Below are 21168 nucleotides of genomic sequence, written 5' to 3' on the forward strand. Positions count from 1 at the left end.
CCCCTCCTGGCTCCACGTCCCACCTGAGAGTCTGCACCCGCGCCGGCTGGTGCTTCTGGGGGTGGGGGCACAGGCGGGGTGTGTTCCTTCTCTCCGTCCACACACGAGAGGCGCCATCAATATCCTGAGGATCGACGACAGCAGGATTTAACGCTCACTGTAATTCCCCCAGCAACCCTGTGGGCCGTGACTGTTGCCGCCACCAGCCTTCTTTTTTTTTGACTGCACTGGGCCTTCATTGTTGTGCACGGGCTTTCTCTACTTGTGCCGAGTGCGAGCTACTCTGCTGCGGTGCTCAGACTTCCTTTGTTGCAGGGCATAGGCTCTAAGGGCACACAAGCTCGGTTGTGGTAGTGCACAGGCTTAGTTGCTCTGTGGCATATCGGGTGTTAGTTCCTGGACCAGGAGTTGAACCCGTGTCCCCTGCACTGGCAGGCAGACTCTCAGACGCTGGACCGCCAGGAAAGTCCACTCCCCTGCTTTCACAGCTATGGAAATAGAGGGCTCAGGAAGGTGAACCCAGCAGAGTGGTAGCCAGAGCTTCCTGCTAAAGTGGGAGGGGAAACTGAGTCAGGGACCCAGCCCGAGGTATGGAGCACATCCTGGGGCCAAGCCATCCGGGGCGTGGAGGGGCCATACCATGCTGGACAGGTGTCACACTGGAGGGCGAGCAGCCCCTCTGAGTGGTGGGAACTCAGGAAGGAGCAGCCCCACCTGCTGGTTGAGGCCAGGGGGCTTAGCTGGTAAAGTCAGCCAGACCAGGCCGAAGGACCCCGGCCAGTCACTTCTCTTTCTGAACCTCAGTTTCTTCAGCCGTGAAACGGGAGCATTCGCCTTCCAGAGTCCTCGCGAGCCTGAATAAAGTGAAAGGTCTCTAAGCTGCCGAGCACAGCTCCAGCACAGAGCAGACGTGACCAGCAGTGTCGTCAGGCCCCTGCTGTGTGCTTTTTCCACATGCTCCTTGGTTCCTGCCCTGCCCCGTGTCAGGGAGTCCCCCGCTCCCCACATACCCACCCACAGCTGGGCCCGACCCCAAGCTGCCACAGCTCACATTTCCACATCTGTCCTCCCGTCGTGCTGTTTGGAGTCTTGGTGTGTTAAAGTATTTTTTAACATTGCGTGAGACCACTTCCCTTTCATTGCTCATCCTTGTACACTGTTGACATTCTGAAAATGTCAAGACGGACAGTGGCTTTAGCAGGCAACGAGGAAAGCCCCCACCTCCAGAGCCCTTGCACAGTGTGGCAGCCCCAGCTTTGTTCCTCAAGCTGGGTGAGGTGTGCCAGCTGCCCACGTGGGACTCCTCGCAATTGAAGTCACCACCTTGAGCCTCAGTTTTCAAATCTGTGAATGGGGCCACTGCCCAGCAATGTTGTCTTGGCATTATTAACGTGTACTTGTCTCTTGGTCTTTGGGCTTAACAATTCAGAGATGTGACACAATTTTCCATCAGGGAGAGGATTTTAATGCCTACCGGGACAACTTAGAGCAGTTTGGGGGGATTTTTGCTCTTGGAAATTTTGCAGCCTTTGGTGTGTTCTTAGTGGTGGTGGTGATGGGAGATTGTCACAGTGGTAACAGGCATTTCTTTGTTTTTTAATTGAAATATACATGATTTACAATGTTGTGTTAATTCCTGCTGTACAGCAAAGTGATTCAGTTGTACATATATACACGTTCTTTTTCAGAATATTCTTTTCTGGTTTATCATAGGATGTTGGATATGGCTCTCTGTGCTCTACAGCCAGACCTTGCTGTTTATCCGTTTTATATATGACAGCGTATATCTGCTAACCCCAACCTCCCACTCCACCCCTCCGCCAGCCCTCTCCCCCTTGGCAGCCACCTGTCTGTTCTCTGTGTCTGTAATTTTGTTTACTTCATAGACGAATGCATGTGTGTCATATTTTAGGTTCTGCATGTAAATGATATCATATGGTATTTGTCTTCTCTGTCTGGTTTACTTCACTTAGTATGATAATCTAGTTGCATCCATGTTGCTGCAAATGGCATTATTTCACTCCTTGTTTTATGGCTGAGTCATCTTCCGTTGTCTATATTTTTTAAGATTTACTTTTTATTTATGGCTGCTCTGGGTCTTCCTTGCTGTGTGGGCTTTTCTCTAGTTGCCGTGAGCGGGGGCTGCTCTCTCATTGCAGGGCACGGGCTCCTCCTTGCCGTGGCCTCTCTCGCTGCAGGGCACAGGCTGTAGGGCACGTGGCTCAGCAGCTGTGGCTCCTGGGCTCCAGAACAGAGGCTCAGTGGTTGTGGCTCACAGGCGTAGCTGCTGTGTGTGGCGCGTGGGATCTTCCCGGACCAGGGACCAAACCCGCATCTCCTGCCTTGGCAGGTGGATTCTTTACCACTGAGCCCCCCCAGGGAAGCCCTCCATTGTATATTGTCTTTTGTTTAAGTGGTATATCACACTGATTTGTGTATTGTTGAACCATCCTTATAAACTTGGGATGAATCCCACTTGGTCATGAGACTTTTTTATGTCATGGTCATGATCTTTTTTATGTGTTATTGGATTTGATTTGCTAATATTTTATTGAGAATAGCATTTCTTTTTCTTTGCATGCTTTCTCATCAGTTTTTGTCTGGAGAAATGAAGCTCACTGATTATTTCAGATACTTCTCTTGTGTCCACGGGTTTAGTTGACTCGTTTGCTTTTGCAGACGTGCAGTCCTGGTAGCATTGTTAGCTAGTACAGTAATCTTCAGTTCTGATTTGTGTTCCTGCTCTTTCTCTGTTGTATTCTGTTGCATTTTCCCCAAATTCTCAAACACTGTAATGATGTTACATCAAGCATCCTTGTTTCACTTCTGAGGTTCAAATGCATCTCTCTAGTAGTTCTTCACTAATTATAACATTAATACCAGCTCTTATTTTTAGAATCCTCTTCAGCCTGTAAAAAAATATTTTTGTATTCCTTTCATTAAATTTTGCCTTAGAGCGTGGTACTGAATTCTTTCAAATGCCATTTTGGTTTTTCTTTCTTTTTCAGGGGTCATATGATTTTTCTTGAACTATTGATGAGGTAGATTCTATTATTAGATTCTCTCCTATTGAACAATCCTTAGCCTCCTGTGATAAACCCTAATTGGCACATTTTTCTTTTACCACAGCGCTGAATCCTTGTCACTAGCTGAGCATTTTATCTCTGTCTGTATCAGAAATTGAGATTGGATGATAGTTTGGGACTGAACTGTAGGTGGTTTTGCATATCTTTCTGTGTGTGAATCAGCTTGTCTAACTCAGTCATTTTTCTATTCAAAAATAGAATTAATGCATAGGCTTGGGTTGAGGTACTTAAACAGGAGGAGAGGATTATTTTAATAGTGATTTTAAAGTCAGTCTTAATTTTAGTTAAATTTTTGGTGTCCATTTTATTATATTTTTGAACAGAACTGCTATGGACATGTTCAGTTTTATGATCAATAATGCTTAGCATGCTCTTATGCTTTTTTTAAATTCCTAATCACTATCTGAAACAAGACAGACACATAATTCAGATTACATTCAATAAAACATCTGCCAGTAGAGCTCAGGTCTTGATTTAATTTTTTTCCTATTTTGCTGCGTTTAAACTTCTGTTTGACAGTTTTGCTCATTTTAATTAGCTGTTTCTAGAAATGAGCCCCTGACACGTTTATTTAACTTTCCTATTATAGGATGTTTTCTTGTTGTTCAGTGCCTCGGTTGTGTCTGACCCTGCGACCCCGTGGACTGCGGCACACCAGGTGTGCTCTGTCCTTCGCTGTCTCCCGGAGCTTGCTCAGACTCCTGTGCACTGAGGCAGTGAGGCCATCCAACCATCTCATCTTCTGTCATCCCCTTCTCCTCATGCCCTCAGTATTTCCCAGCATCAGGGTCTTTTTCAGTGAGTTGACTCTTCGCATCAGGTGGCCAAAGTATTGGAGGTTCAGCTTCAGCATCAGCCCTTCCAATGAATATTCAGGGTTGATTTCCTTTAGGATTGACTGGCTTGATCTCCTTGCTGTCCAAGGAACTCTCAAGGATCTTCTCCGACACCACAGTTTAAAAGCATAAATTCTTTGGCATTTAGCCTTCTATGTGAAGTCCAGTTCTCAAATCTGTATGTGACTACTGGAAAAACCATAGCTTTGACTTTATGGACCTTTGTTGGCAAAGTGATGTCTCTGCTTTTTAATATGATGTCTACGTTGGTCATAGCTTTTCTTTGAAGGAGCAAGTGTCTTTTAATTTCATGGCTGCAGTCACCGTCTGCAATGATTTTGGAGCCCCAGAAAATAAAATCTGTCACTGTTTCCATTTTTTCCCCATCTATTTGCCATGAAGTGATGGGACTGGATGCCACAATCTTAGTTTTTTGAATGTTGGAGTTTTAAGCCAGCTTTTTCACTCTCCTGTTTTACCCTCATCAAGAGGCTTTTTAGTTCCATTTTGCTTTCTGCCATTAGGGTGGTATCATCTGTGTATCTGAGGTTGTTGATATTTCTCCCGGCAATCTTGATTCCAGCTGGTGCTTCATCCAGCCTGGCATTTTGGTCTACATATCAGTAAAATAAGCAGGGTGATAATAATACAACCTTGATGTACTCCTTTCCCAATTTTGAACCAGTCTGTTGTTCCATGTCTGGTTCTAACTGTTGCTTCTTGACCTGCATATAAGTTTCTCAGGAGGCAGGTAAGGTTATATGGAAGTCCCATCTCTTTAAGAATTTTCCAGTTTGTGATCCACACAGTCAAAGGCTTTATAATAGTCAATGAAGCAGAAATAGATGGTTTTCTTGAATTCCTTTGCTTTCAGTATGATTCAGCGAATGTTGGCAATTTAGTCTCTGGTTCCTCTGCCTTTTCTTTTTTCTTTTTAAAATTTATTTATTTTTAATTGAAGGATAATTGCTTTACAGAATTTTGTTGTTTTCTGTCACACCTCCACATGAAAGAGTCATAGGTATACATATGGCCCCTTCCTCTGCCTTTTCTAAATCCAGCTTGTACATCTGGAAGTTCTCGGTTCAGGTACTGCTGAAACCTAACTTGAAGGATTTTGAGCATTACTTTGCTAGCATGTGAAATGAGTGCAATTGTGTGCTAGTTTGAACATTCTTTGGCATTGCCCGTCTTTGGGGCTGGACTGAAAACTGACCTTTTCCAGTCCTGTGGCCACTGCTGAGTTTTCCAACTTCGCTGACATATTGGGTGCAGCACTTTCACAGCATCATCTTTTAGGATTCGAAATAGCTCAGCTGGAACTCCATCTCCTCCACCAGCTTTGTTTGTAGTGATGCCTCCTAAGGCCCACTTGACTTCACACTCAAGGATGTTTGACTCGAGGTGAGTAACCACACCATCGTGGCTGTGTGTGTGATTAAGACCTTTTTTGTACAGTTCTTCTGTGTATTCTTGCCACCTTTTCTTAATCTGTTCTGCTAGGTCCTTGCCATTTCTGTCCTATATTGTGCCCATCTTTGCATGAAATATTCCCTTGGTGTATGTCATTTTCTTGAAGAGATCTCTAGTCTTTCGCCTTCTATTGTTTTCCTCTATTTCTTTGCGTTGTTCACTTAAGAAAGCTTTCTTGTCTCTTCTATTGTTTGGAACTCTGCATTCAGTTGGGCATATCTTTTTCTTTCTCATTTGCCTTTCACTTCTCTTTCCTCAGCTATTTGTAAGAAAAATATAGACAACCATTTTGCCTTCTTGCATTTCTTTTTCTTGGGATGGTTTTGGTCACTGCCTCCTGTACAGTGTTACGAACCTCCGTATAGATCTTTAGGCACTGTGTCTATCAGAGCTAATCTCTTGAATCTATTTGTTACTTCCACTGTACAATCATAAAGGATTTGATTTGAATCATGACGTGAATGACCCTAGTGGTTTTCACTACTTTCATCAATTTAAGTCTGAATTTTGCAGTAAGGAGTTCATGATCTGAGCCACAGTCAGCTCCTGGTCTTGTTTTTGCTGACTGTATAGAACTTTTCCATCTTCAGGTGTGAAGAATATAATCAATCTGATTTCGGTATTAACCATCTGGTGATGTCCATGTATAGAATTGTCCCTTGTGTTGTTGGAAGTGGGTGTTTGCTATGACCGGCACGGTCTCTCTGTTAGCCTTTGCCCTGCTTCATTCTGTACTCCAGGGCCAAATTTGCCTGTTACTCCAGGTATCTCTTGACTTCCTACTTTTGCATTCTAGTCCCATGATGAAAAGGACATCTTTTCTTGGTATTAGTTCTAGAAGGTCGTCATGAAAGTGAAAGTTGCTCAGTCGTGTCCAACTCTTTGCGACCCCACGGACTATACAATCCATGGAATTCTCCAGGCCAGAATACTGGAGTGGGTAGCCTTTCCCTTCTCCAGTGGATCTTCCCAACCCAGGGATCGAACCCAGGTCTCCTGCACTGCAGGCGGATTCTTTACCAGCTGAGCCACCAGGGAAGCCCAAGAATACTACAGTAGGTAGCCTATCCCTTCTCCAGCAGATCTTCCCAACCCAGGAATCAACCCGGGGTCTCCTGCATTGCAGGCGAATTCTTTACCAACTGAGCTATCAGGAAAGCCCAGAAGGTCTTCATGGCACTGTCCAACTTCAGCTTCTTCGGCATTACTGGTCAGGGCATAGACTTGGATTACTGTGATGTTGAATGGTTTGCCTTGGAAACAAACAGAGATCATTCTGTTGTTTTTGAGGTTGCACCCAAGTACTGTATTTCAGGTGTTTTTTGTTGACTGTGAGGGCTACTCCGTTTCTTCTATGGGATTCTTGCCCACAGTAATATATAATGGGCATCTAAATTAAATTTGCCCGTTCCTGTCCATTTGAGTTCACTGATGCCTAAGTGTCACTCTTGCCATCTCCTGCTTTGACCACATCCAGTACACCTTGATTCATGGGCCTAATCTTCCAGGTTTCTATGCAGTATTGTTCTGTACAGCGTCAGACTTTGCTTTCCCCACCAGACACTTCTACAACCGAGCATTGTTTCTGCTTTGGTCCAGCCACTTCTTTATGGCATGCTAAATCACTTCAGTCATGTCCAACTTTTTGTGACCCCCTGGACTGTAGCCCGCCAGGCTACAGGAGTTGCCATGCCCTCCTCCAGGGGATCTTCCCGACCCAGGGATAGAACCCACGTCTCTTGTCTCATGCGTTGGCAGGTGCTTTCTTTGAGCCACCATTCTTTCTGGAGCTGTTAGTAATTGCTCTGCGCTCTTCTCTGGTAGCATGTTGGACACCTTCTGACCTGGGGGACTCATCTTCTGGTGATCTTTTTGCCTTTTCATACTCTTTGTGGTGTCCTATTGGCAAGAATGCTAGAGTGGTTTGCCGTTTCCTCCTCCAGTCACCCACATTTTGTCAGAACTCTTCACTATGACTGATCCCTGCATGGCATGGCTCATAGCTTCATTGAGTTACACAGGCCCCTTCATCACATCAAGGCTGTGATCTATGAAGGGGGCCAGAGTAATATTCCATTGTATATCTGTACCACATCTTTTTTTTTAAGTTTGTATTTTGTATTGAGGTATAGCAGATTAACAATGTTGAGATAGTTTCAAGTGAACTGGGAAGGAATTCAGCCATAGCTATACGTGTATCCATTCTCCCCCAAACTCCCCTCCCATCCAGGCTGCCACATAAGGTTGAGCAGAGTTCCCTGTGCTGTGCAGTAGGCCCTTGTTGGTCATCTGTTTCACATATAGCAGTGTGTGCCACATCTTTATCCATTCTTCTGTTGATGGACATGTAGCTTGCTTCCATGTCTTGGCAGCCATGAACATTGGGTGCATGTATCTTTTTAAAAATTTGTATTGGAGTGTAGTTGATTTCAATGTTGTGGTAGTTTTATGTGGACGGCCAAGTGAATGGTTACACATGAACACATACATGTTTGTTGTTCAGTCACTTAGGCACGTGCAGCTCTTGCGGCCGCATGGACCGCAGCACTCCTGGCCTCCCTGTCCATCACCAACTCCCGAAGCTAACTCAAACTCACGTCCATTAAGTCGGTGATGCCATCCAACCATCTCAGCCTCTGTCGGCCCCTTCTCCTCGCGCCCTTGATCTTTCCCAGCATCAGGGTCTTTTCCAATGAGTCAGTCAGGTCTTCGCATCAGGTGGCCAAGGTATTGGAGCTTCAGCATCAGTCTTTCCAATGAATATTCAGGGTTGATTTCCTTTAGGATTGACTGGTTTGATCTCCTTGCTCCAGAGGACTCTCAAGAGTCTTCTTCAACACCACAGTTCAAAAGTACCAGCGCTTTGGTGCTCAGCCTTGTTTATGTTCCAGCTCTCACGTCCGTACATGACTACTGGCAAACCATAGCTTTGACTATGCGGACCTTGACTGTATGGACATATACCTACATCCACTCTTTTTTAGATCTTGTTCCCATGTAGGCCATTACGGAGTACTGAGTAGAGCTCCCTGTGCTACGGCAGGTCCTTATTAGCTAATCTGCTCTATACGTGCAGTGTGTGTATGTCAGCCCCATCTCCAGTGTATCCCGCCCCCACCTTACCCCACCCTGGCAACCATAAGTTTGTTTTCTACATCTGTGCCCCTATTTCTGTTTTGTAAATAAGTTCTGTTGTACTCTCTTTATTTGTTGTTGTTCAGTCATGTCCGACTCTGCGTCCCCATGGACTGCAGCACGCCAGGCTTCCCTGTCCTTCACTGTCTCCCGGAGCTAACTCAAACTCATGTCCATGGGGTTGGTGATGCCATCCAGCCATCTCATCCTTTGTCACCCTCTTCTCCTCCTGCCCTCAGTCTCTCCGCAGCATCAGGGTCTTTTCCAGTGAGTCAGCTGTTTGCATCAGGTGGCCAGAGTATTGGAGCTTCAGCATCAGTCCTTCCAATGAATATTCAGGACTGATTTCCTTTAGGACGGACTGGATGGATCTCCTTGCAGTCCAAGGGACTCTCAAGAGTCTTCTCCAGCACCACAGTTCGAAAGCATCCATTCTTTGGCGCTCAGCCTTCTTTACCACATATAAGCGATATCATGTAACATTTGTCTCCTTCTGACGTTTGTCACTCAGTATGACAATCTGTGGGTCCATCCATGGTGCTGCAAGTGACACTGTTTGGTTCTTTTTTATGGCTGGCGTTCCATTGTCTATATGCACCACATCTTTATCCATTCCTCCGTTGATGGACATCTAGGTTGCGTCCATGTCCTGGCTCTTGTAAACACTGCTGCAGTGAACATTGGGGTGCATGTATCTTCTGGAATTAGGATTTTTTCTGGAATATGCCCAGGAGTGGAATTGCTGGGTCATACAGTAGCTCTGTTTCTGGTTTTTCAAGGAACCTGCATACCGTTCCGCATAGTGGCTGTGCGTGTGCGCTCAGTCGTGTCTGGTTCTTTGTGACCCTGTGCACTGTACCCACCAGGCTCCTCTGTGTGTGGTATTTTTCTGGCAAGAATACTGGCAAGTGGATTCTTTGCCACTGAGCCAGCTGAGAAGCCCACAGTGGCTCTACCAGTTTACACATCCACCAGCGGTGTAGGGGGATTCCCTGTTCTTGGCACCCTCTCCAGCATTTATTGTTTGTAGATATTTGATGATGGCCATTCTAACTGGTGTGAGCTGGTACCCCATTGTCCTTTTGATTTGCATTTCTTTAACAATTAGTGATGTTGAGCATCTTTTCATATGCTTTTTGCTTATCTGGATGTCTTCTTTGGAGAAATACCTGTTTAGGTTTTCTTCCCGTTTTTCTATTGGGTGGTTTGCTTCTTTTTGATATTGAGCTGCATGAGATTAATCCCTTGTCAGTCACATCATTTGCAGTTTTTTTCTCCCGGTCTATGGATTGTCTTTTTGCTTGGTTTATGGTTTCCTTTGCTGTGTGAAAGCTTTTGAGTTTACTGTGGTCCTGGTTTCTTTTTTGTTATTTTCATTAGTCTAGGAGGGGCATCAAAAAAGATACTGCTGCGATTGAACACAAAGAGCGCTCTGCCTGCGTTTTCCTGAAGAGTTCTTTAGTGTCTGGCCTTCCATTTAGGTCTTTGATCCACTCTGAGTTTATGTATGGTGTTAGAGAACGTTCTAATTGCATTCTTTTAAGCTGCTGTCCAGTTTTCCCAGAATGACTTATTGGTGAGACTGTCCCCCCCCCGTTGTATATTCCTACCTCCTTTGTCGTGGAGTAATTGACCATAGGTGGGTGGGTTTATTTCTGGGCTTCCCGTCCTATTCCTTTGAGCTATATTTCTGTTTTTTGTTGCCAGTATCATACTCTCTTGATGGCTGTAGCTTTGTAGTTTTAGCCTAAAGTCAGGGAGCCCGATTCCGTCAGCTCCGTTTTTCTTTCTCAAGATTGCTCTGGCTATTCAGGGTCTTTCGTGTTTCCACTCAATTTTTTTTTTTTAACTTTTGGCTGTGCTGGGTCTGTGGTGCTGCACACGGGCTTTCTCTACTTGTGGAAAGCACACGCCTCTCTGGTGGTGTGAGGGCCTCTCATTGCGGTGGCTTCTCTTGCAAAGCACGAACTCTGGGCCCCATAGTTGTAGCACGTGGGCTCAGCAGCTGTGGCCCCCAGGCCCTAGAACACAGGCTCAATAGTTGTGGCGTGTGGGCTTAGTTGCTCCATGGCGTGCGGGATCTTCCTGGAGCAGGGGTGGAACCTGTGTCCCCTGCATTGGCAGGTGGTCTTAACCGCTGGCCTGCCAAGGAAGGCCTTCCATTCAGATTTAAAATTTTTTTGTTCTAGTTCTGTGAAAAATACCATTGGTAATTTGATAGGAACCACGTTGAATCTGTATATTGCCTTGGAAATGGTTTGTTCATTTGGGCAGTATTGATTCCGTATCTTTACTGAATCTACTGTATCTGTAGTTTTTATCATTATTATTTTCTACTTCCTGTTTCCTTGGGTTTGTTGTTGTTACTGTAGTTTTTCATATGTGAGATAGAATGCTTAATTTTTTTTTGAATAATGAAGTGCAGAAATCTACCTCTGAATGATACTTTCACTGTAATGATAGATTTTAGAATGTAGTATTTCCTCTCTCAGTATCCTCTAATGGTTTGTTAGGTCCTCACTCCCTTCCTGGTATTAGGATAAAACCAAGTGACCAGCAGTTTGTATTCTAGTTTTGTTGTTGTTGTTGTTTTAACATGCTGAGATTTCTTCACTACGTATTGTTTTGTTTTTTAAATTATCCCATGGATACTTGAGAAGATGATGTGGGTCATACTTAAAGAATATAAAATCTGAGCATAGTTATCCCTTCTTTGTTATGAAATATGTTGTTAAAAAGACAACTTTGTGTAAAGGTAAGATTGTCTCTTGTACAATTATGAAATGAACACATGTTGAAAGATTTTATTTAACTCATTAATGTGAAAACCAGTGAAACGTTGAACTGGCTCCAAGGAGAATTCAGAGAACATTTGCCATACATAAGACAACAGGAATTCTGAGATGAATCCGTGAACAAATACACTCAGTTGCATTCTACCAGGCAAAATTCATATGCGTTTCTGCGGATGGGAATTATTTGCATTACTGTCAACTTTTTATATGCTAGAGTTTTAAAAGTAACTCCAAAACAAGAAAAGACTTAGATAACCCAGAAGAGTGTATTGGACAAGGAACCCAGTCATCTTTTTTTTTGGCCCGTTTCACATTTTCTCAATAATGCCATTTACAGTCAACATTTATTGTTTGTAATTTATCTGTTTTGTGGGACTATGTTGGGCTAATTTCTCACACTGAATTTTATTTTGTCATTTAACTTTTGTAATTCTAATATTTTTCTGCCTGTGTATTTAGCCATGCTGTTTGATGGCTATAGACCTTGTTATCATATTTTGTTATGTAAATAATACATATTCAGTATTCAAAATTTAGAAAGTAGAGAAAAATACAAAGAAAAATTTCAAATCACTTCTAATTCCTACTATCTCTAACCACTGTTACCATTTTAGCTGATAATTGATTTCTTTGAGCCTGTTTTTTTTTTCCTATGTGGATTTCTCTAATACACATAAAATCACTTTGCATACAGAATTTTTTTGCTTTATTTTTCACCTAACATTTTAACAAATATTTTCCCATATTATTCAAACCGCTTAAAAGTATTTTAAATATTCTTACTCAAATTTGCATACTTTTCCTCTTTTGCTGGAATGTTAGATTATTTCCAGGTTTTTGGCTCCGATCTATCAACCCTGTAACCTTGGGACATAAATATTTGTCCACATTTGCATTATTTCTTAAAGATAGATGTTCAAAAGTGGAGAATTACTGGGCAGTGAAAGTCTCTCGATACAGAGTAGAATTGCCTTACAAAGTGGTTATATCCGTCTGCTTCCCCATAGCCATCCGTAGAGCTGCAGCCTCTCCTGGTGCGTGAAGGTTTCATAATGCCCAAAGATTTAATAATGCCGTGTCCTTGTAATGCATTATGCCTTTTGTCATTTATTATTACCCTTATATTATGTAATACTTTCCCATTTAAATTCTACTCAATCATGATATTGCAACTTGTCTTAGTCATTTGATCAAATTTGGTAGCCGAGTCTTTGCACAGGCTTTTCTGTACAAATCCTTGAGTGCTCTTTGGCTTGAGATACGCCTGCAGTCCTGCTTAATCAAATCTGGGACAGTGCCTTTACCTGGGGCAGTCTAGGCTGACTCTCTTCATTGTTATCTATCAGGCCTGGCTGCTGTCATAATCTCATATGCTTCCCGTTTTTTTATGTTCCTTCATCTTTTCTGACATTTCACCTTTGGGTAGTCTGCTTTGTTTAGTATGTTGATTATGATTTCAAAGTCACTACACTTGGGACTTTCTAAAGTGAAAGACAAAGTGTTAGTTGCTCAGTCATGTCCGACTCTTTGAGACCCCATGGACTGTAATCTGCCAGGCTCTTCTGTCCATGGGATTCTCCAGGCAAGAATATTGGAGTGGGTTGCCATTCCCTTCTTCAGGGATCAAACCCAGGTCTCCTGCATTGCAGGCAGATTCTTTACCATCTGAGCCACCAGGGAAGGGACTTCTAAAATATACATTATTAACACTATTAATCCTATTTTTTTACCTGGCTAATAAAAAACAGTTTCTCTCCTCTCTTATGAAATTAAAAGAATTGTTAAGATGACTGGCTATTTTTTCCATTGTTTGTCACTGTTTGACTTAATCCAATCTGATTTAAATTTAATTATTAGTGGCTCATATTTTTATTTCCTGATCTCTGTAACCTTCATTTTAATTTGGGTGATCCCCCTCACTTTTGTCCACAACTTCCATACTTTCTCTCGTTCAACCCTAGGAGATTTGGGAGAAACTCCTGGGCATTCTTTGCTGGAAAGGTGCTTATCTGATAACTTCCAGAGATTTGCAGATTTCTGAAGGTCTCTGTGTCCTCCTGCATGTCAGTAACCTGTCCACAGAAAGCAGACTTCCCAGCTCTGACTGTCTTCCTCTAGAATCAGTGGTGCTGGCCTCGACTGAAGCATCAGTGATGGTGGAGGACAGGACCCTACAAGCTGCATTTTTACTCTTGTGAAAATAACTTGCCTTTTCTTTTTTAATTCAGCCAACCAGTTACATGTATTGACCCCTGACTGCATCCTGAATCTCTTATCTGGGTGCTTTTAACACAGCCATCTAAGCTCGTTTTTTCTGCTTAATGGCTTCTGGCAGCTTTCTCTAGCTCTCTTTTTTTTTCCTTCAGTTTTTTTTTTTTTTTACTTTGTTATGTCTTGTTCTTTGGGGGCATTTGCTTCTCCCTCGCCCATTGATCTGGATCGCGTGTGAGTTCAGCCGTCTGCTGGGAAGGGTAATTGATCAGGGAGGTATATCTGGCGGCCAGAACCTGGCGTGCATCCTGCCGTCCGCTCATCCCCCGTCGTCGGGGCTGCCTCCAGCACCGCTGGTCTGGTGGTTGGTGCAGGAGGAGCCCCCCCAGCCTCCCTGCCTGAGGCTGCCTCTCCTCTGGCCTGTCTTCACTTCCCACCTGTATTCCCTGCCCCCGTGGCCCTGGCCTCCATTTCTCAGTCTCTCTGTCTCGAGCTGTGCTTCCCTTGTGCCATAGTCAGAGTGATGGATGGTTTAATTTTCTTTCCCTGAGAGCCCTGTTTTTCCTCGCCTGGCCAGGGACTGGGCAGACTCCCAAGGTGCTGAGGCAGGTGGCTCAGGAGAGTGGGGTCTTGGCAGGGGAGGCCAGAGGGAGCCACACGGGGCTTGAGGGGTCCAAGCCCCTCAGCTTCGCATCATTTCCATCACCGTCACCCTGGAGTGACCTGGCTGAGCTGCAGCCTTCTCCCACCCACATTCGAGTCTCAAAGCCAAAAGACACTCAGCACGATCCAGGAGCCTGGAGCAATGTCCCTGCTGCAGACTCTTGACAAGAGAGGAAATTGTTTCACATCACAGGGCAACATCAGTGGGAAACCCTCTTCATCTTAAGCCCAGAGTTCCTCCTCTCGTGGCCCCAGACTCCCTCTGAGGACTGAGTCTCAGGCACTTTCCTGAGAGACAGTTAATCCGTCCTGCTGCCCTGGCTTCTCTTCCCTCACTTCTCTGAGTAGCAGCACGAATGCCCAGCGCCCACAGAATCCACCTTTTTAAAAAAAAACAAAAACAAAATTTAATTGTTTATTTAAGGGACATACGGAACATTTAGGAGATTCCTTAACAAGAGAGACAGGGTTTCACTGTGTTGACCAGACTAGGGCTCAGTGGTTATTGACAGACGCAACCCCACTACGGATCAGCGAAGGAGGGTTTTGTTTTTTGTGTGTGTTTTTTATTGACATAGAGTTGACTTACAGTGTTGTGTTGTTTTGGTGTACGGCAGAAGGATTCAGTTATATATATATATTTTTTTCATGTTCTTTTCTACTCTGGTTTATCACAGGATATGGAATATATTTCCCTGAGCTATGCGGTAGACCTCGTGGTTCATCCGTCCCATATGAAATAGTTTGCATCTGCTAACCCCAAACTCCCAAACCACCCTCTCATGGTTCCCCTCCCCCTGGGCAGTGACAAGTCTGTTCTGTATGCCTGTGAATCTGTTTTGTTTCACAAATAAGTTTATTTGTGTCATATTCTAGATTTTACATAATAAGTGATACTTGTCTTTCTAACTTACTTCACTTAGTATGATGATCGCTAGATAGTCTCTGCAAATGGCATGAATACTTCATTGTTTTTTTGTGTGGCTGAGTAGTATTCTATTCAGGAGAAGGCAATGGCACCCCACTCCAGTACGCTTGCCTGGAAAATCCCATGGGAGGAGCTTCGTAGGCTGCAGTCCATGGGGTCGATAAGAGTAGGACATGACTGAGCGGCTTCACTTTCACTTTTCCCTTTCATGCATTGGAGAAGGAAATGGCAACCTACTCCAGTGTTCCTGCCTGGAGAATCCCAGAGATGGGGGAGCCTGGTGGGCTGCCATCTATGGGGTCACACAGAGTCGGACACGACTGAAGTGACTTAGCAGCAGCAGTATTGTGTATATATATGCCACATAACTTCTTTATCTGGTCATCTGTTGATGGCCAATGAGATTGTTTCCATGTCTTGGTTATTGTAAATGTACTGCTATGAACATAGGGGTACATGTATCTTTTCAAATTCTAGTTTTGCCTGGGTATATGCCCAGGAATGGGGTTGCTGGATCATATGGTAGCTCTGTTTTTTTTAAGGACCCTCCATATATTTTCCACAGGGGCTACACCAGCTTGGGGCTTCCCTGATAGCTCAGTTGGTAAAGAATCCACCTGCAATGTGGGAGACCTGGGTTTGATCCCTGGGTTGGGAAGATCCCCTGGAGAAGGGAAAGCCTACCCACTCCAGTATTCTGGCCTAGAGAATTCCATGGACTGTATAGTCCATGGGGTCACAAAGAGTCGGACACAACTGAGCGACTTTCACTTTCACTCACACCAGCTTACTTTCCCACCAACAGTATGGGAAAGTTCCCTTGTCTCCACAGCCTCTCCAGCATCTGATACTTGTAGACTTTTTGATGATGGCCATTCTGACTGGTGTGAGGTGGTAACCTCACTGTCGTTTTGATTCGCGTTTCTCTGATAATTAGTGATGTCAAGCATCTTTTTATATACCTACTGACTCTGTTTAGGGTTTTCGATCAGGTTGTTTGTTTTCTTGTTGTTTGAGTTTGTGCATTTTGGAGCTTAAGCCCTTGTCGGGCTCAACATTTGCAAACATTTTCTCCATCCCCTGGGTTGTCTTGTCACTTTTTGATGGTTTCCTTTGCTGTGCAAAAGCTTGATTACATCTCATTTGCTTATTTTTATTTTTATTTCTGTTGCCTGCTTATTTTTATTTTTATTTCTGTTGCCTTAGGAGATGAGCCTAAGAAAACATGGGTACGACTGATGTCAGAGAATGTTTTGTCTGTGCTCTCTCCTAGGAGTTTATGGCGTCGTGTGCTGTGTTTGAGTTTATTTTTGTGCCTGATGAGAGGGTGTGTACTACCTTCATTGATTTATGTGCAGTTGTCCAGCTTTCCCAGCACCGTGACTTGCTGAGGAGACTGTCTTTTTCCCATTATATATTCTTGGCTCCTTTGTCGGACGTTAATTGACCATAAGTCCTTTCCCCCCGCGGGGGCTCTCTGTTCTGTGCCATTGATCCATATGTCTGTTTCTGTGCCCCATCACAGTTTTTTACTGTAACTTTGTAGCACTGTCTGAGGTCTGAATGAGTTATACTTCCTGCTTTGTTTTTTCTTCCCTCAGAATTGGTTTGGCAGTTCTGGGTCTTTTATCTATTATTGTTCAGTTGCTAAGTCATGTTCTACTCTTTGCAACCCCATGAACTGCAGCACACCAGGCTTCTCTGTCCTTCACCATCTCCTTGAGTTTGCTCAAACTCATGTCCGTTGAGTCAGTGATGCCATCCAATCATCTCATCCTCTCTTGTCCCCTTCTCCTCTTGCCCTCCATCTTTCCCAGCATCAGAGTCTTTTCTGGTGAGTTGTCTCTTCACATCAGGTGGCCAAAGTATTGGAGCTTCAGCTTCAACATCAGTCCTTCCAATGAATTGAATAGGGTTGATTTCGTTTGGGATTGACTGGTTTGAACTCCCAGAAGTCTTAAGGGACTCTCAAAAGTCTTCTCCAGCACCACAGTTCAAAAGCATTAACTCTTTGGCACTCAGACTTCTTTGTGGTCCAACTGTCACATCCATACATGACTGCTGGAAAAGCCATAGCGTTGACTATATGGACCTTTGTCAGCAAAGTGATGGCTCTGCTTTTTAATATGCTGTCTGGGTTTGTCATACTTTTCTTCCAAGGAGCAAGCGTCTTTTAATTTCTTGGCTGCAGTCACTGTCTGCAGTGATTTTGGAGCCCCAGAAAATAAAATCTGTCACTGTTCCCACTTTTTCCCCATCTATTTGCCATGAAGTGATGGGACTGGATGCCACGATCTTAGTTTCTTGAATGTTGGAGTTTTAAGCCAGGTTTTTTACTCTCCTCTTTTACCCTCATCAAGAGGCTCTTTAGTTCCTCTTCACTTTCTGCCACTAGAGTGGTATCATCTGCATACCTAAGGTGGTTAATATTTCTCCCTATAGTCTTGATTCCAGGTTGTGATTCATCTGGCCTGGCATTTTGCATGATGTGCTCTGCATACAAGTTAAGCAGGGTGGCAGGTTAAATAAGTTAAATATACAGCCTTGAAGTACTCCCTTCCCGATTTTGAGCCAGTCTGTTGTTCCATGTTTGGTTCTAACGGTTGCTTTTTGACCTGAATATAGGAGTCCTTAGGGTTTTCTGTATATAGTATCATGTTGTCTGCATAGAGTGACAGCATTACCCCTTCCCTTCCATTTAGGATACCTTTTCTTTTTCTTGTCTGACGGCTGTGGCTAGACTTCCAATACTGTGCTGAACAGAAGTGGCCACCAGCGTCTTTACTGTAACCACCATCACCACCACCATCGCCTTCGCCAGCACCGTCGTCACTTATCATCTTTATCAGAGCAGCTACCGTTTACAGAGTGTTTGCTGTGTGATAGGCCCAGTGCTGAGCATTTTATATACCTTCTGCCTTTCAGTCCTCAATGCAGTATCGTAGATACTGTGATTGCTGTTGTGGCTCCAACCTTGGGCTCTGAGTCCGTAGCCCCTGCCTTCCTGCAGTAGCCCTGGGACAGTGACCACAAGTCGGTGTATCAGATCCCTCATCAACCCCTCTCCCTTCTGTGCCCCCTCCCTTCCCCCCACAGGTGTACGAGGGCGGGAGCAACGTGGACCAGTTTGTGACGCGCTTCCTCCTGAAGGAGACGGCCAATCAGATCCAGTCCCTGCTGAGCTCAGTGGAGAGCGCGGTGGAGGCCATCGAAGAGCAGACCAGCCAGATCCGGTGCGCGGATGGGAGTGAGCTGTGCCAGCCTGCTGCGTGGTGGGGACGGCTGTGTGCCTGGGGGCGGGGCGGCCCTGGGCGAGCTGCTGCCTCTCTCTTGCCTCCACTTGCCCACCTGTTAAGTGGGGACAATTGCATACCTACCTCGTCACGTTGTTGTTGATCTAACACTAGTCCACTGTCGGGCTCATTTTTTAAAACCGGGGAATTAGGAAACTGCAGTGGATATCACCACCATTGGAAAACAAGTTATCTCAGGCTGTGAGTGAAAAATATCATGACTGTAAAAATAAGCCCTGTCGGTGCTCAGACCCCTCGACCTGCTCCGTTTGTTTCGAGGCTGTGAGATGGTAGCATCAAATCCCACCTCAGAAGAACTGAACAGCAGTGAGAGGGAGTGGGTTTCTCCCGAGGTTAGTTAGTATTATTTAAGGCCTTGTTTGCGGGTCCTTGAGAACATGGAAAACACCTGGGGTCCCCCCTTTCTGGGGCAATGAGCCTGGGGTCCGGAGAGGAGTAATCTCCTTCCGGCTGGGAGGGCCAGCCCCCAGGGGCCACGTGGGGGGCATTTGCTGTCTCAAGTTCAGACCAGCTCTTCTGTGCTCTCTTCCCTGAATAGCTGATGTGCCTGAGGCAAAGTAGAAGTAAAGACACATTAACAGGAGCTTCCCTGGTTATCCAGTGGCTACAACTCTGCTCTCCCAATGCAGGGGGCCCAGGTTCAATCTCTGGTCAGGGAACTAGATCCCACATGCCACAATTAAGACCCAGTGAAGCCAAATAATTTTTTTTTTTTTTAAAAGCCATAGGAACAGATGGGCACAGCTGCCAGGCGCCTGAGCTTTACTGAGCCTGGCATCCCTGGCACGGCGGGATGCTGGTCCTGGGTGGGGGTTTGTCCCAATCCGCTGTGGTTGCAAAGGTGCTCGGTGATGCTGTTCACAAAACGCATTTGCTCTGAGGGCCTGCAGCCCAGTCCCCTGGGAAATGCAGGATGCAGAGTCCCGGGCCCTGGCGATGCCATCTGGGATTGGGGTTTCCTCGGCTGGGAGCCGAGCCCTGGACTCTGTCCGTGATCAGTCTCATGATTCAGAGGGTCCCCAAGGTTAAGGGGATTTCCTGTCACATAGATTTCCTTCATCCTTTATCATCACTATCTTGATTAAAAAACCTGCGGCTTCCATTCTGTCACAGATCAGATGGAGCGCTGCACACTTATTAGAGCTGGTTCCCTGCACTTTGCCTTCCCCCCACGTGTCAGCCGTCCCCCCACGTGTCAGCCGTCCCCCCACGAGTCAGCTGTCCCCCCATGTGTCAGCCGTTACACCTGCCTCCCTCCCCAAACCTCACGTAGGGATGATGGGAACATACATCTGCTTCCCGCGCACCCCCACCTCTCACCCCCCAAACCTCAGCTGTCTCAGCTCTCAGCTGCAGGGCCCCCCAGCCACCCTGGTTCCCGGCCCTGGGGACAGCGTGCCCTGCATTCGAGCCAGCGGCCCGTGCCCGGGAGACCCCGCTGCACCCATTCACAGTCCGCGGGCCATGTTTCATTTGCTGCTGGTTTGTAGAGGTCCCAGGACCAACACCTCCAAGACTCTGCCAGCCTTTCTCCTCCCCGGGGGGTGGGGGGTGGTCAGCCCCTTGGCACGGAGGGAGAGGCTGCTGGGCTTTCAGGTTCACAGGAGGCAGATCCTGGAGAGAACCACAGCCACGCTGGGCACCAGGCATGTCAGCCGTGCACACGGGCGTGTGTGTATTTGTGTGTCCGCAGTAAATGGCAGCCCACTCCAGTGTTCTTGCCTGGAGAATCCCAGGGACGGGGGAGCCTGGTGGGCTGCCGTCTATGGGGTTGCACAGAGTCAGACACGACTGAAGTGATGCAGCAGCAGCAACAGCAGTGACTTTTCTAGCATTTTTGCACCTGGGGGTTTGGGCATTTGTCGGGTCCCTACTGTGTGCCAGGCACAGCGTTTGGTGGGCTGCGTGTCAGGGGTGCTGGTCTGTGCACATCAGTGTGTGTGGTGGGTGGAGTTGGGCCAGGGCACAGGGCCAGGCTGAGCCAGGATCGTGGATTTTTGTCCTGTTAGATGCCCGCTCTCGACTGAGTCCTACGGCTTCTTTTCTTGGAGAGAGGGCTTGTTAGCAAACCTAGGCCCCGACCCCAGAGGCCTCTGAACACAGGACCAGGAGGCAGGCAGGGTGGGCGAGGGACAGCTGTGAGCCGCAGGGAGGTGGGGGCCTGGCTCAGCCTCGCAGGCCCTGGAACCTGGAATGGAACCTCCCGGACACAGGGTCTGGGTTCCCAGAAAGGATCTGAGTTCAGATCCCAGCCCCACCCGCGGGCAGCCTCCTCTGTGAGGCAGTGGCCAACATGTGCAGCTCAGGGGATGGGGCTCCCGGGAGTTCTGTGCACGTTTCAGTCCCACAGTTGGTGCTGAGTGTTGGTCAGAGCCGCTCCGAGCAGTCAGGGCCCTGCAGCCCCCCCTCACGGGGTGCGTTCCCCCACCCCCTCTGCAGACAGAACCACAGCCGGCCCAGCCATGGCACGGTGGAGACCTGGTCCGGGAGTCCCACGCCCCCCTACGCCCCCAACCACAAGCTCATGGCTGCGGAGCAAGGAAAGAGCTTCCCGCCTGGTGAGAGAGTGGTGGCCTGTGGTCACGGGCACTGGCTGGGGGGTCCTAGGAGGACTTCTAAGAGTGGTCCCGATGGGGCCTGGGCTTCCCACAGGAACTGGGAGTCCTTGGTCCGGGGGAGGGGGTGCTCCCACTCCGGCCTGGCCCTGCCCCTGTCAGCATCTCTGTT

At 46.3% G+C, this 21168-nt stretch overlaps 1 protein-coding gene across 1 annotated transcript in view; it reads left to right on the forward strand.

The window, feature by feature from the left end:
* NECAB2 (N-terminal EF-hand calcium binding protein 2) overlaps window positions 1–21168 on the forward strand; it is a 44087-nt gene that overhangs the window by 12781 nt on the left and 10138 nt on the right. Inside the window, exons 6-7 of the mRNA XM_010850861.1 lie at window positions 18224–18360; window positions 20881–21157. Coding sequence (XP_010849163.1) covers window positions 18224–18360; window positions 20881–21157 — 414 coding nt within the window. The remainder of the gene's footprint in view (window positions 1–18223; window positions 18361–20880; window positions 21158–21168) is intronic.

Source organism: Bison bison, unplaced genomic scaffold (genome assembly GCF_000754665.1).
Source record: "Bison bison bison isolate TAMUID 2011002044 unplaced genomic scaffold, Bison_UMD1.0 scf7180017864295, whole genome shotgun sequence".
Taxonomy (NCBI): domain Eukaryota; kingdom Metazoa; phylum Chordata; class Mammalia; order Artiodactyla; family Bovidae; genus Bison; species Bison bison.